The following is a 16,972-nucleotide window of genomic DNA, read 5'->3' on the forward strand; positions in this document are numbered from 1 at the left end:
TGCTCTGGAAAAACAGGTTAAACATTGTGCGCAGAAACATTACCTACAAAGTCAGGCAGGAGGGTGGCTTAGGTATGGTCAACCCGATTGTTTTCTTTTCTCTGCTTTTTATCAAACATAATCTTGGTAACATGCTTGCAGAGAACCCGCCTGACTGGGTAGGCATTTTTCGTGACTGGTTTGGGACTTCTCTCACGAGTTGGGAAAGTAGTGGTCCAGTGAAGAGTTTGGCATCGCGTCGTGACTATCTTCCGGCCTACGTTGCCCCGTGTCTGAGAAAGCTAAGGCAGTGGGGATTGACTGTGGAGGATATCAAATCGGTCGGGAGGCGTGCACTCTCAGTCCGGGTGGTAGACTCATACTTTCATGACTCACTGTAATTGAGAGATTGCCCAAGCACGCATCTGGAGGGGGTTTGCGGCTCATTAATTCGCCGCGGATTCCCAACAAATTGTGGGACATCGCTTGGCTCTCCTTTCAAGGCAAGCTTTACGTTAAGGGTAACGTGAAATGTCTAAAGGTGGAAGCACATGGATGTCCTCGTGAGGAGTGTGGTGGTGCTGAGGAGTCCATGGACCACTTTTTGCTTCACTGCCCCTTTAATGTGGAAGTATGTAAACAGGTGGGTGGGAGCCTAGGTATTCCTTTCCTGGCACATCTGAGTTATGCTGAGTGGGCATACGGAGCATTCAAACGTTGCCAGGGTTTTGATTTGTGCACTTTGTATTTAGTTAGTTTAGCTGTCAGACATCACACATGGTTAGCACGGTGTCAGCTTTGCATTAGGCAGAAATTCCTCCCTGTTCAGGTGGTGGTGAACAGTATTCTGGGTGAGGTTTCTAGGATTCGGTGCTTGGAGAGGCGTAGGATGGGCAGAGGTGCCTGGGTTCTTGCCTGGCAGAACATTAGGCCTCCTTAGCCTATTGACGTCTCTTCTGGGTGAGCTTTGTATTTCTCATCACAGACTGCTTAGATTTTGAATCTTTTTCTAAATGTTTTGTAAATGACTGGCCGCAGACATACTGGAGGTGTTTTCCTTTCAGCTTATTCTTATTGTATTGGAGATAAGGGTTTTTTTTTTTTTTTTTTTGTGTGTGTCTTGTGCAGGTTTTTGATTATTTATCGTTGTATGTGTACACTTGCCCTTTTCCTGAATATGTGGTGGTTTGATTGTAAGTGTTTGTGCATTTATTTTGTATGATTGTTGTCAGGTGATGTCAGGTATTGTGTGGTGTTGGTTATTGTTTTTTGTTGCATACGTTCAGGTGTTGGGTCTGTGTTGATTAGTCATGTCTCGTTGTTTGAATCGGTGGTATGTTTGAGCATTCTTCTGCTCAGGTCTTCATAATGAATTAATATTGTATTATAATGTTATCTTGATTTTGTTGTTTTTGGACATAGAAGTCCTGCGTTTATTTACGCATATATATGCAGAATTGACAGTTTTTTCTTGTTTCTTTGATCTTGTTTTTTGTTACAATTGATATGATTAATTGGTCAAACTATTTTATTTATTTATTTGTATTATAATAGTAAATAATATTTTTCTAATAAAAATCTACAATCTAATCCCTGACATGTGGGGGGGGGGGGGGGGGGGGTCTAGGATGCTGTTGGTCTCGGGGCAGCTGGTGAGGTGATAGTGGGCCTTGGGCGTTAATAAGTAAAAATCCATCCCTGCTTTTAGTAAATTTACCCTATCCCCCTTAGCAATCTTTTCCCAACGATAAGTAGAGTTTTGGTCATCAAGCAGGCCCTCCCTGACTGTAGCTACTACCCCACTTTTTAAGGTAATGATGGCACCCGCCGTCCCTTTCCTTCCCTGCATTATGTCCACTTCTTATGAAACAGAGAACTCTTCAGAAACCAACTGGTCCAGCTGAGCTGTCCACTTATGAAATGGAGAAAGCTTATGGTGCCAAGCTATCCAATCTCCTCAATAATAAAATAATGTAAAAGTCATATAATGAGTGCTGGGGTCTTCTAGCAGACCTCTTACCTATTTGTCATAAGTCCCAAATGTAGTATTCACACTTACCAAATTTTGGTTAGTTTGTTTGGTAAGTTTGACTAAGATAGTGGAACTAAGAAAGTGGAAAAATGAATGCAAACAAGAGCTTTAACCATGCAAAGCTTCCTATTCCTTTCACAAAAAAAGGTCTTGATTAGTTGGTCTTCAAGTAGATGTTGCAAAATTGCACCTGTAGTAAAAAGCTTGTGGTGGCTGCCATTGTTATTTCCTTTTAACTTCTTGGCGTGAACGCGGCGGCAGCTCCAGGACCACTCCATGTTGAGTGGCGTGAATGGCATGGAATGGGGATTGCAGGGGAGTATCCCCGCTCCGATGACGGAGGTCCGCCTTCAGTCTCCCAGTGGCGATCACAGCTCAGAGACTGTTAGATGGCAAAACCGCCGTCTAATAAGTCTGTACAGCGCTGCGATCTAAGGTTGTTCCCACAGAAGCGATCCACGGCGATAGGCTGAAGCCTATCACAGCCGATCGCTGTGATAGGCAGACAGGGGGAGGAAGGGAGGGGTATTAAAATAATTAAAAAAAATAGGGAAATTTAATTGAAAAAAAAATAAAATAAGTATTTATAAAAAATAAATAAACACACCTGGGGGCAATCTGACCCCACCAACAGAAAGCTCTGTTGGTGGGGAGAAAAGGAGAGGGGAGGGGAATCACTTGTGTGCTGAGTTGTACGGCCCTGCAGCGAGGACTTAAAGCTGCAGTGTCCTATTTCTGTAAAAATGGCCTGGTCACTGGGGGGGGGGGGGGGGGTTAACACCGTGGTCCTCATGTGGTTAAACAATTCCAGTTGCCTGGCAGTCCTGTTGATCTCTTTGGTTGCAGTAGTGTCTGAATCAAACACCTGAAACATGCATGTTTCAGACCACTAAAGCAGTCACACTTCAGTCAGAGCACCTGATCTGCATGCTTGTTCAGGGTCTATGGCTAAAAGTATTAGAGGCTGAAGACCAGCAGGGCAGCCAGGAAACTGGTATTGTTTAAAAGGAAATAAATACATTATCCCCCATATCCCTCTCATTTCAGGCGTCAATTGAAAAGAGTGCATCAAGCTGGAAGTGAATATATGTGTTTTGGTTTGTTTTTGTTTTAATTTTCTCTCTTTTTCTTTTTGTAGACCTTCTCTATCCATACGGCCCAGGAATTGATATTGTCAATATAAAGTCTGATGATGGAGGATCTCCGGTCATTTCTCTCTCCGCAGCAATCCCTCTTTTCGGCAGTCGGCGCTCGTATCTCTATGTGAGTTTGTTAAACTGAATCCACAGAGCTGTGTAACATACCATACAATCTGTGTGTGACTTTTAGCTGTATAACGACATACCGAGGTGCTGATGATTGATGAGTAGGAATATACGACACGGTGCAGAAGCCTTAAAGTAAACCTGTGACTTTACGAGAGGCAAAAGTTAGATAATTACCTTGGTAGAGTGAATCCCCTGGAAGCTCCAGAGGTTTCCTACATCCTCCTGCAGACCCCGTCAGGGCACGGGACCCCCTGGAAGCTCGTGGCCACGCTCTCATACATGAACAACTGTGGAGGGTGATCACAATTCAAAAAGGCACACCACAAAACCGTAAAATCAAAAGCACAGAGACAACGGGAGCTCCGATGCCATACATTTTGTACTCACAAGGGGAGGTTGCCGATCACGGTGTCCAGGCAAACTGCTGTGGTCGTGCTCTTGTTACAAAAACATTCAAATGGTTCTAGAGGTGGCAGAGCCACAAAGGGTTCCTGAATTTTGTCTTGAAGCACTTTTTGGCACTTTATATACTTCCATTTATCCTGAGCAAGTGGACGCAGACCCACCAAACGTGTTGCCAGTAAACACTAAAATGAATTAATCTGATGAATTTGTCGTCATTAAAGTAAGCCACCTCATTTTTTCCCATGTTTTTAACTCAGTTATCTTATTTCTTGGGTGCCACTTTCCCCCTCATACAGTGGGTTGCAAAAGTATTCGGCCCCTTGAAGTTTTCCACATTTTGTCACATTACTGCCACAGACATGCATCAATTTTATTAGAATTCCACGTGAAAGACCAATACAAAGTGGTGTACATGTGAGAAGTGGATCAAAAATCCTACATGATTCCAAACATTTTTTACAAATCAATAACTGCAAAGTTGGGTGTGCGTAATTATTCGGCCCCCTGAGTCATTACTTTGTAGAACCACCTTTTGCTGCAATTACAGCTGCCATTCTTTTAGGGTATGTCTCTACCAGCTTTGCATATCTAGAGACTGAAATCCTTGCCCATTCTTCTTTGCAAAACAGCTCCAGCTCAGTCAGATTAGATGGACAGCGTTTGTGAACAGCAGTTTTCAGATCTTGCCACAGATTCTCGATTGGATTTAGATCTGGACTTTGACTGGGCCATTCTAACACATAGATATGTTTTGTTTTAAACCATTCCATTGTTGCCCTGGCTTTATGTTTAGGGTCATTGTCCTGCTGGAAGGTGAACCTCCGCCCCAGTCTCAAGTCTTTTGCAGTCTCCATGAGGTTTTCTTCCAAGTTTGCCCTGTATTTGGCTCCATCCATCTTCCCATCAACTCTGACCAGCTTCCCTGTCCCTGCTGAAGAGAAGCACCCCCAGAGCATAACGCTGCCACCACCATATTTGACAGTGGGGATGGTGTGTTCAGAGTGATGTGCAGTGTTAGTTTTCCACCACACATAGCGTTTTGCATTTTGGCCAAAAAGTTCCATTTTGGTCTCATCTGACCAAAGCACCTTCTTCCACATGTTTGCTGTGTCCCCCACATGGCTTGTGGCAAACTGCAAATGGGACTTCTTATGCTTTTCTGTTAACAATGGCTTTCTTCTTGCCACACTTCCATAAAGGCCAATTTTGTACAGTGCATGACTAATAGTTGTCCTATGGACAGAGTCTCCCACCTGAGCTGTAGATCTCTGCAGCTCGTACAGAGTCACCATGAGCCTCTTGACTGCATTTCTGATCAGCCCTCTCCTTGTTCGGCCTGTGAGTTTAGGTGGACGGCCTTGTCTTGGTAGGTTTACAGTTGTGCCATACTCCTTCCATTTCTGAATGATCGCTTGAACAGTGCTCCTTGGGATGTTCAAGGCTTTGGAAATCTTTTTGTAGCCTAAGCCTGCTTTACATTTCTCAATAACTTGATCCCTGACCTGTCTTGGACCTGTCTTGTGTGTTCTTTGGACTTCACAGTGTTGTTGCTCCCAATATTCTCTTAGACAACCTCTGAGGCCCTCACAGAGCAGCTGTATTTGTACTGACATTAGATTAAACACAAGTGCACTCTATTTAGTCATTAGCACTCATCAGGCAATGTCTATAGGCAACTGACTGGACTCAGATCAAAGGGGGCCAAATAATTATGCACACCCCACTTTGCAGTTATAGATTTGTAAAAAATGTTTGGAATCATGTATGATTTTCGTTCTACTTCTCACGTGTACACCACTTTGTATTGGGCTTTCACATGGAATTCCAATAAAATTGATTCATGTTTGTGGCAGTAATATGACAAAATGTGGAAAACTTCAAGGGGGCCGAATACTTTTGCAACCCACTGTACATGAACAAATGCACCTGAATTGTGCAACACAGAATAGCTACTGATTGAACTTGGTGGAAAAAGTTGAGCCTGTTTGGTTTCATATTACGGCACAGAAGCAAACTATCTGCTCCTGCACGGTGTGGGTGAGCTCCATGGACAAGCCCTTGTTGGGGAGCTTCAGAGTGCCCCAGGAGTGGAATGGGGGAAGCCTCTAGAGTAGAGGAGCTTCCCTCTACTGAGGCAAGTATCCACACTGGGCACTTTTTTTTTTGCTCAAACTTTACTTAAACTTTACTTAAAGCAGAACTGAATACTAAATACTTAGCTGCGGCTTCTGCAAGCCCCTTGCAGCCTTTCCTGTCCTGCGCCGGTCCTCCACGATCCTCCGTTCTCCCACCTCCAGCTAGTTTTGTTACCATCATTACTGGCAACTTGTAAGTCGACGGCAACTTTGCCCGAGCCACAAGTATCTTTCTTTGCGTTCCCACCCGCAATAGCGTCCTGCGGTAATAGCACATGATGCTACTGCGGGTGTGAACGTGAAGAAAGATACACGTGGCCCAGGGCATGCAGGTGCAGTTGCCGCATCAATAGTAATGAAAGTAGCTGGAGGTGGGAAAACGGAGGATCAAGGAGGACCGACACTGGACAGGACAGCTGGAAGGGGCTGGCTGGTAAAAGCCGCAGGTAAGTGAAACACTTTATTTATTTAGTATTCAGTTCCGCTTTAAAGCATTTATGAAAAATGTTGCAATGAAGGAATTTGGCACAGTACTATCTGTCATTAATTACAGGTATATATCTGTTCATTATTTATACCTGCAGCAGCAGCACTACCAATAGGCATGGTAATGAGATGCAAATTATTCAGAGTTGAGATATAGGATTATGCAAACTCTGTATGCAAATGTATGCAGTTTGAAAATGCACCAATCAAATACCATAAAGGTGGAATTCATTTGGTCCATTTTCAAGATGTATAAATATGCATACATAATTTGCATAATCCTGAATCAACTCAGAACTATTTGCATTCATTGATCATCTTTTAAGGACAACTGTAGTGAGAGGAATATGGAGGCTGCCATATTTATTTCCTTTTAAACAATACCAGTTGTCTGACAGTCCTGCTGACCCTCTGCCGCTAATACTTTTAGCAATAGACCCCTGAACAAGCATGCAGCAGATCAGGGGTTTCTGACAATACTGTCAGATCTGACAAAATTAGCTGCATGCTTGTTTCTGATGTGATTCAGACACTACTGCAGCCAAATAGATAAGCAGAGCTGCCAAATACTGGGATTACTTATAAGAAAATAAATATGGCAGCCTCCATAGTCCTCTTGCTACAGTTGTCCTTTCAAAAGGGAAGTGTAACCAAGGATTGAACTCCATCCCAATCAGTAGCAGAGACCCCATTTCCCATGAGAAATGTTTACCTTTTCTGGAATATATTCAGGGGGGTCTTTATGGCTGATATTGTAGTGACACCCCTCCCATGGTGTGATGTCAGGACCTAGGTCCTGACAGTTTCCTGTCTGTGAGCAGGCTGTACATGCAGGCTGATTGTAGATCAAACAAGGTCCAATTTGTGGTTCTGAGGACCTGTTCTACCTCTTCTGCTATTTTCGTGTGTGTGTGTTGTGTATGTGGTGTATGCGTGTGTGTGTGTGTGTGCATGTGTCTGTGTGTGTGTGTGTGTGTGTGTGTGTGTGTCTGTGTGTGTGCGCGCGTGTGTGTGTGCATGTGTATGCGTGTGTGTGTGTGTGTGTGTGTGTGTGTGTGTGTGTGTGTGTGTGTGTGTGTGTGCTTGTGTCTGTGTGTGCTTGTGTCTGTGTGTGCGTGTGTGTGTGTGTGCTTGTGTGTGAGTGTGTGTGTGTGTGTGTGTGTGTGTGTGTGCGTGCATGTGTCTGTGTGTGTGTGTGTGTGTGTGTGTGTGTACGGTGTGTGTGTGTGTGTGTGTGTGTGTGTGTATGTGTCTGTGTGTGTGTGTGTGTGTGTGTGTGTGTGTGTGTGTTTGTGTGTTTGTACTAAAAACATTAAAGATAGTCTCTGGATGTTGACTAGATTGCACCTGGTACCAATATTCTGTATTGATAGTGTATCTAGAAGAAACTAAGCTGTGTCTGTGAACTGACAATGGGTTAAAAATGTATACCGTATTTTTCAGACTATAAGACGCTCCGGACTATAAGACGCACCTAGATTTAGAGAGCAAAAACCAGGGAAAAAAATAAAAATACTAAATCTGGTGCGTCCATGGTCCAGGAGCGTCTTGTAGATGTTCTTCCCAATTATATATCCTCCTCTAGTCCCCCTTATGTCCTCCAGTCCCCCTTGTGTCCTCCTGTCCCCCTTGGAGTCATCCTCCTGTCCCCATTCATGTCCTCCTCTTGCCCCCGAGCCAGTATCTCTCCCCTGGTAATTAGCTACATGTATCCTCCCTGTATAAGCTAATTAGCATTTAATTACCCCTCTCCCGCCCCTGTAAGTAAATTACGATTCAATGACTCGCCTCCTGCCCCTGTAATCTAATTAGCATTCAATGGGTATCATTCATAAAGCATTTCCGCATGCGGAAATGCTTAATACCGGTGACTTTACCGACCACTCAGCATAATCCCCATTCATAAAGGCTCTTTCCGCATGAAAAGCTGACAGAGCGATACATTTCCGCCTTGTGCGGAGTTTTTCTAGATTTATCTAGAAAAAGTTACAAACACGTCCATTCATAAAGATTAGAGCAAGCGGTATCCGGAAGGAAAATACCGCTTGCTCGACAGTAGCGATAGGCGGGCGGATTACATGTAAATGAATGGGACGGACCTCCCAAGCAGCATCAGACAGAGGAGCGCACGGAGGGAATCGGGCAGCTTTTATGTTTCCGCATGTCTTCCGCCACGCTACCGCCAGCTTCCTCCAGAAAACCTCCGCACTTGTATCGCAACAGGCAACTTCTTTATGAATGCCCACCCAGAAGACTTAATTACCGGTTGCGGAGAAGAACGGTGTTTTCCCGCACTACCGAAAGCCTCTTTATGAATGATACCCAATGACGTGCCTCCTGCCCGTGTAAGTAAATTAGCATTCAATCTCCCGGTGTAAGGTATCTGTAATTAGCCGCCGGCATCACTCACCTGAGACTAAAAGCCTGCGATAAACAGCTGCTTGTCTCGCTTACAACTTCCTCCTATTGCCGGGCCGGCACTTCCTGGTTGCGTCATTACATACGCGACCATCCGTCACTAAGAGGAAGGTGTGAGCGAGACAAGCAGCTGTTCATCACAGGCTTCCTGTCTCAGGTGAGTGATGCCCGCGGCTAATTACCGATACCTTACACCGGGAGATTGAATGCTAATATACTTACACAGGCAGGAGGCACGTCATTGAATGCTAATTAGATTACAGGGGCGGGAGGCGAGTGTCACGCTTGGAGGTGTAATCTCCACAGTCAGCATACAACACATAAGCTGACGTGAAGGAGGTACACACACCAGCACAAGGGATCAGGATATCCCCAGTTTAGTGGAGGAGAGGACTGACTCCAATAGGAGATTGTGGTGCACAGAGCCGGTGCAGATCTGAACAGCCACAAACACTTTCGTAATAACGTCTCAGCGCAAAGTAGCGCTGAGCGCATAAACCAGGACTGAGGAGATCAGGACAGGTAGACAGAATGAACGCTTGCTAGCTAGCGATTACTTAGCGACAGCAAGCGTCCAAAACCAGACAGACTGGAATGAGGCAGCCAATGCGTTGCGGCGATGGCGTGCCTCACAAAGACAGGACAGGAGAGACAGGAAATAGCAGGATCGAGATAGATGAACGTAACACAGATAAATATACAATAAGTATGTTTTCCTAGCGTATTACAATTACAGCTATCAATGAAACTATTTGTAAGGTCTGACTAACATATGTATATATCGGCAATGAACCGATATATGACATAAGCAGGAACGCTGACTAGGACTGGAATAATACAGGGAACAGGACTCAGAAGGATTCGCTATCTCTTCGCAGAGATGAACGCAATCCACAAACAGTAACAGAACAGGATTCAGAAGGATTCGTTATCTCTTCGCAGAGATGAACGCAATCCACAAACAGGACCAGGAACAGGATAACTAGCTCAGCACGGGTGTTCACGATACGCGCAAACTACCAAAACGTGCTGGAAAACTGACTAACTGAACACAGGAAATAAACAGTTCGTGTACGTATATATCAGCGACACTGATGTATCAACGTAACACGGATACAAGGAAAATAACAAAATGCGCAAGTATGCGTATATATTGGCGATGAACCAATATATGACACAAGACAAGCAAGTAACAACTTCTAGAACAAGAGCAGAACTAGGAGGACTCGCTGACCCCTTCGCAGGAGTCAGCGCAGTCCACACGGACCAGGAACGAGGTGGGGCACGAGCAGAGTAACAGATAGAGTCTGAGACTATGATAGCCCATGAGACATTGCAGGAAGCAGTTCTTTATACTGAGGTCATCCAATGGGAGCAGACCTGCAGATTCCCACACAAGTGAATGGTAATTAATCACAGGCTGATAGCAGGAAAAGGCAGACAATGATATGCAGCCTGCAGGAAAGGGACCGCCCCTCCACTGCAGCAGACAATGTTTGTTTACACAAGAGCATGTCAAACTGTCATTAATTTCAGAGTGACTGCAGATGGAATCAGCAACTAGTTTAAGTGCAAACCAAACTATGCAAGCAAATGCATGTAATGACATTAGAACTGCTTGGTTTGCAATACCACTGCAGTCAGCAGTAAACGCTGCAGAAGCGATCATAACAGTACCCCCTCCCTTAAACGCGGCCTCTGGACGCCTATGAAAACTGACATATTTCTCCTGAACCACCCAAACCAAAAAATCAGAAGTGGGAAATCCAGCAAACTGATCTGACTGAAAATTCATGAAGGTCGGATCCGTCCGACAAAACCAAATTCCCGAATCAGTCTCACCAAAACTAGACCAATTGGAACCAGAACCTACCGAACCATGCCCGTCAGCACTACAAGCCTCAGTGTGACACCCATCAGAACCACGACTTCCAGAAAACAACCCCAAGAAACTCTCTGCGCGATACCCACCGCCTTCCAAGGACTGTCCAAAAACGCCAAAGCCTTTGCAATGCCCACCGGAACTGTCCTTACCAACACAAAACCCACTGTTGAACCAGTCCAAGGTACCAGGACAAGTTTCCTCAGAGATCTCCCAGAACACTTGGAAGCTCCAAAGAGATCCCCACAGGTCAGAACGCCCCTTAGGCTCACATGGAGAACTATCAAGAACCCCTATGGAACCCAGGGCAACTCCAGAGTCAGGGTCACAAGGACAAACATCAAGATCAGGGCTTTTAGGGACCAGAACCATCTCCGGGCATGCAGGCCAACCGGCAACATCAGAACATGTCTCCACTAGGGAAGCACGTGAGCACGCTAACACAGACACATCTGGGCAGTCTGGCATACGAAGCACATCTGGGCACACCGGCACAAGAGAAACCTCTGGGCATGTCAAGGAACTGCGAACCTCAAAGTCAGTCAAGACAGGACCGAAACCAGAACTGGGCAAAAAAAAATCATCATGACTAGACTTCATAGTTACTGGATTCTCACTAAAAACTGCAGGATCAGACTTAGATGTCGCTGATTCCAGCAGGGTTATTAACAAATCATGTTCAGGGGCATTTACAAGACAGGGCAAATCTTCTGATGTATGCACTGAACTAGACAGGGTTCCCATAGCTTCTTCTGGACTAGACAGAGACTCATCAAATACACTGGACTGGAGCTCATGAAAGGCTGCAAAACAAGTCAATATTGCAGCAATCCCCACTGAACTAGGCAAAACTGAGTAACTCACTGGACAGGAAGGGGGCTCTGGAACTTCTGCCACACCGGCCAGAGAACCAGAATTTTCCAGGATACAGGGCTGGGTTTCAGAAACACTCATTAACCCGGACTGAAATTCTGAGATTTCTATTATTTTTTCCAGCGAGTCAGAATTATCCATGTTACAGGGCAAGACTTTTGAAACATTCAGAGGACAGGGCTGGAGTTCCTCGGCTGTTACAACACCGGAGAGGGACTCAACAACATTGGTTAAATCAGACTGTGTACAGGGCAAGGTATCCAACACACTTGCTGACGAGGACAATATTTCAATGGCTTCTGCTTCGCTGGGCAGAAATTCATCAAGTTTTATTAGAGCAGACTGTAATTCCAAAACAGCTGCTAGACAAGTGAATATTACTGCAACACCAACTGAGGTAAGCAGTGCCTCAGACTGTTCTGCTAGAGGGTTTGAAGTATCCAAAGTACTGGGTGAAGCATAAGACTCTGTGACCACAGCTTCACTGGACAGGATCACCGAACAGTCCACACTGCAGGGCAAAACCATGGAAGCACCTGCTGGACAGCATAATGATCCTGTGACCTGAGTTTCATTGGAGAGATCTACTGCACAATTCATGGTACAGGGCAAGTTCACTGGAACTTTTTCTGAACACGGTAATAATTCTGCGACTTCGGACTCACATAGCAGACGCTCTGGGTTATTCCTGAAACTAGAGTGAGGTGTAGAAACAGGAAGATCAAAACACAATGTTTGCGCATCTAAATCACCATTCAATTGTGAAATTGGAAAATTCAGATGCTGGGGTTCTGAGATTTCTGGACAGGATTGCTGGGACTCAGAAACTGATGTAGTGCATTTATTGGCATCTGCTGGATCAGACAGGAGTTGAACTTTATTAACACAGGTAATTTCTGCAGAAGTGTTTGCAGAGACAGGCAAGATTTTTCTGGTGTCTGTTTCACTGAACAAAGACTCATGAGTACTGGCTAGGCTGGACTCAGAAGTCAGCAGGACCTCTGGGTCCTCTGCTGAGAAATTTGTGCAGGGCAAGATTAAGGAAGTATCAGTAATTTCTGTCTTACTGGGAAGTAACACTGAGTTATCCATGGTACAGGGTGGAATTACAGGAACTTCAATTTCACACAAAAGGAGCTCTGAATCACTCGCTGAATCAGCCAAAGGTGCTGAAGCAGGCGAGTCCTCAGGAACTGAGGAAGTGGAACAATCTCCACTTGACAGTGTGTCTTCCCTGGTATCAACTGATTGAATCGCATAAAAATCGTCCAGAATCATTCTCCACACATCGATCAATGGAGCCACAAAGTCATACCCACACACACCAGTTTTTATTAGGTTATAGGCAGACTTAATGCATGCATTCAATACTAATTCACTTTTTGCACTGTAAAACTGACAAAATGAACTTGCATCTTTCTTCCATTCATAGACCAGGGCTTCCATCTCTCCTTTCTCAAATGGAGGATCCCATGCATATTTAACAGCTGAGCATTCCGGCTGATCATAGTTTGCAAATGTGTTAGTGGCAGAAACATACATTGGGTTTTTTAGCAGGTGATTGGCCGATTTCTTATTCCTAAGGATCTCCAGTACCTGTAGCAAGTGTTGAACTGTAGTGTATGCAAATTTCCCTTGCTGCACGAATAAATTGATCTGTTCAATACTCTGTAATATATCTTCATAATCATATTCAGATAATTCATTTAAACAAGAACCTTTATTTTCCCTGGCTAGCAATGAAAGTTCATTAGTAGTTTCATAGGTCCATTTGACTCCCCTGAATGGTGACTGAATTTCATTATCTGCTAATGGTGGAGTCTCGTTACAGATCTGATGCGCAGTCGCTAAGGGCAACGACTCCGCTGATTGTAACGCTTTTCTTTTGGAGCGTTTACGTTTGGCTTTAGACCCTGCTGCCTTAGCAGAAGAAAAGTTATCAGTAACACTTTCTGCTTGCTGCTCATTCTTGCAAGCAATTGAAGGAGCAGCTGATTGGCCTGCTGCCAGGAGTTCATTAAGAGGAAAAGGCAATGGATCTATGCGCAACCAATTGTGAATTACAAAAGCTATAAATTGCAAAGGACTTTGTCTAAACTGAGTGTGATCTAAGACATCGATTGCCCAATCAAAAAGTTTGCCCTTAAAAAGAGCACAAACGATCCAATCAGACCAGGTAGAAATTGCAGAAGCCCGAAAGTCGGGATTGGCCAGAACTTTAACCAATTCTGATATAAATTTGTCTGTAACTTCAGGACCAAGCTTTTCAAATTTTTTAAAGGAGCAGGACCCCTGACAAACAGTGTCATAATTTCTGGAAATTCCCCCCACAATAGGGATTGGTAATGGGGCTATCATAATGTCACGCTTGGAGGTGTAATCTCCACAGTCAGCATACAACACATAAGCTGACGTGAAGGAGGTACACACACCAGCACAAGGGATCAGGATATCCCCAGTTTAGTGGAGGAGAGGACTGACTCCAATAGGAGATTGTGGTGCACAGAGCCGGTGCAGATCTGAACAGCCACAAACAACACTTTCGTAATAACGTCTCAGCGCAAAGTAGCGCTGAGCGCATAAACCAGGACTGAGGAGATCAGGACAGGTAGACAGAATGAAAGCTTGCTAGCTAGCGATTACTTAGCGACAGCAAGCGTCCAAAACCAGACAGACTGGAATGAGGCAGCCAATGCGTTGCGGCGATGGCGTGCCTCACAAAGACAGGACAGGAGAGACAGGAAATAGCAGGATCGAGATAGATGAACGTAACACAGATAAATATACAATAAGTATGTTTTCCTAGCGTATTACAATTACAGCTATCAATGAAACTATTTGTAAGGTCTGACTAACATATGTATATATCGGCAATGAACCGATATATGACATAAGCAGGAACGCTGACTAGGACTGGAGTAATACAGGGAACAGGACTAAGAAGGATTCGCTATCTCTTCGCAGAGATGAACGCAATCCACAAACAGTAACAGAACAGGATTCAGAAGGATTCGTTATCTCTTCGCAGAGATGAACGCAATCCACAAACAGGACCAGGAACAGGATAACTAGCTCAGCACGGGTGTTCACGATACGCGCAAACTACCAAAACGTGCTGGAAAACTGACTAACTGAACACAGGAAATAAACAGTTCGTGTACGTATATATCAGCAACACTGATATATCAACGTAACACGGATACAAGGAAAATAACAAAATGCGCAAGTATGCGTATATATTGGCGATGAACCAATATATGACACAAGACAAGCAAGTAACAACTTCTAGAACAAGAGCAGAACTAGGAGGACTCGCTGACCCCTTCGCAGGAGTCAGCGCAGTCCACACGGACCAGGAACGAGGTGGGGCACGAGCAGAGTAACAGATACAATCTGAGACTATGATAGCCCATGAGGCATTGCAGGAAGCAGTTCTTTATACTGAGGTCATCCAATGGGAGCAGACCTGCAGATTCCCACACAAGTGAATGGTAATTAATCACAGGCTGATAGCAGGAAAAGGCAGACAATGATATGCAGCCTGCAGGAAAGGGACCGCCCCTCCACTGCAGCAGACAATGTTTGTTTACACAAAAGCATATTAAACTGTCATTAACTTCAGAGCGACTGCAGATGGAATCAGCAACTAGTTTAAGTGCAAACCAAACTATGCAAGCAAATGCATGTAATGACATTAGAACTGCTTGGTTTGCAATACCACTGCAGTCAGCAGTAAACGCTGCAGAAGCGATCATAACAGCGAGTCATTGAATGCTAATTAGATAACACGGACGGGAGGCGCGTCATTGAATGCTAATTTACTTGCCCGTTCGGGAGGCGCGTCATTGAATGCTATCTAGCTTACATACAGTGGGCGGCCGGGGATCAATGCTAATTATCTTAACAGGAGATAACCGCCGCTATTCGCCTTACATATGGGCAGTGCAGGAGAACAGCTCAGACATTACAGGGAGTCCACGACAACGCGGCAAGGCTGCGGTTCGTAGCGGCGGGCGTTCGTATGTCGGAAACTCCCTGTATTCGGTCTATAAGACGCAGGAACTTTTTCCCCCCACTTTTGGGGAAGAAAAAGTGAGTCTTATAGTCCGAAAAATTATCTTCTTCAAGTACTTATGTTAGGTAAACTTTATGATAATGATAATAGCATTGTGGACATACACATGTCCCTTTCTTTATTTATTCTATATTTTTGTGTAATATAATGTGTAATATAATATTTTGTGGCTCATTGTTATATAAGTAATATTGTTCAGTTGTTGGCCTTGAAAGAGATGATTCTCTTTGTATTTAGGTGGGGAAAAAAGTCTGTAAATCTTGAAACTTTGTATCCCACACAGGTGAATAACAATGGCCTCTTGTCCTTTCACTTTCAAATTGGACAATATACACCACAAGCTCTCCCCGTGGCTTTTGGAAATCCATTTGTGGCTCTCTTCTGGGCAAACATAAATAACCAGTTGGCGGGTGATGTATATTATCGTGAGAGCACCGATCCTGATCTCCTGTCTCGGGCCACTTCTGATGTCATGACTTATTTCCGGGATGTGAATTTCACGGCCCAGTGGGCATTTGTGGCAACATGGAACAGAGTTGCCTATTATGGATCTACAACAGACAAAGTATGTTGAATTTTGCACTAACTGCAAAATGTGATGCTGAAGAGTTGTTTATCTGATAAGATACAATGTTCTTATTCTTTAGGTGAACACTTTCCAAGCCATTTTGTGCTCTGATGGCAATCTCACGTTTGTTTTATTAAATTATGATGACCTGCAGTGGTCAAGTGTGAATGCCAGCAGCAACCTAACTGATGGTCCTTTGGCACTGGTAAGTTTGTGATTCTTTCGGCAACTATGAGTGTAATTCGGATTAGATACAACTTGCAAATCACCATTTTTATTTCTTATTTATTCATTCTACAGGCTGGTCTAAATAGTGGATACAGCACGGGATACTACACACTCCCGGGCTCCATGACGCTAGACATCGTAAATCTATCTTCCACGAGTAACGTCAATGTGACTGGCCGATGGGTCTTCAAAGTAGATGGACTACATCCTGAAGATGTGAATGGATTTTTAGGTATGTGGGAAGCAGTGTTCTCTTATGGAATATGAATATTAACTTAGAACTCCAATTAACACTTTAATACCTTCAGATAATTGATGTAACCAATTTTATATTTGGGGAAAAAAGAAACAACATCACCACAAGTAAGTTACATTTATTTTACTGAAATTGTTACTTCAACGCTTTAGGGAGGAGTAACGTACTAAAGAATATGGCCCATATGCAATTCACTTTTTCTCCTGAGTTTTCTCCTAGGAGATAATTTTTCATCAATTTAGAATATGTTTTCAGCAATTTGCAAAGGAAAAAGTACCAAAAAGTAGGAGAAAGGCACTATCAAAATTATTTTGTGTATTTTTTTGCTTGTTAGGGGTTTAAAACGCATTTTATTGACAAGTTTCAA

At 44.1% G+C, this 16,972-nt stretch overlaps 1 protein-coding gene across 1 annotated transcript in view; it reads left to right on the forward strand.

Annotated features, from left to right (window-relative positions):
- The window catches only part of LOC137522292 (uncharacterized), an 83,746-nt gene extending 67,130 nt beyond the window's left edge, over nucleotides 1–16,616 (forward strand). The window contains exons 9-12 of the mRNA XM_068242322.1: nucleotides 3,150–3,274; nucleotides 15,837–16,118; nucleotides 16,201–16,326; nucleotides 16,422–16,616. Of these exons, the coding sequence (XP_068098423.1) occupies nucleotides 3,150–3,274; nucleotides 15,837–16,118; nucleotides 16,201–16,326; nucleotides 16,422–16,616 (728 nt within the window). The remainder of the gene's footprint in view (nucleotides 1–3,149; nucleotides 3,275–15,836; nucleotides 16,119–16,200; nucleotides 16,327–16,421) is intronic.
- The last annotated feature ends 356 nt before the right edge of the window (nucleotides 16,617–16,972 follow it).

This window comes from Hyperolius riggenbachi, chromosome 6 (assembly GCF_040937935.1).
Source record: "Hyperolius riggenbachi isolate aHypRig1 chromosome 6, aHypRig1.pri, whole genome shotgun sequence".
NCBI lineage: Eukaryota > Metazoa > Chordata > Amphibia > Anura > Hyperoliidae > Hyperolius > Hyperolius riggenbachi.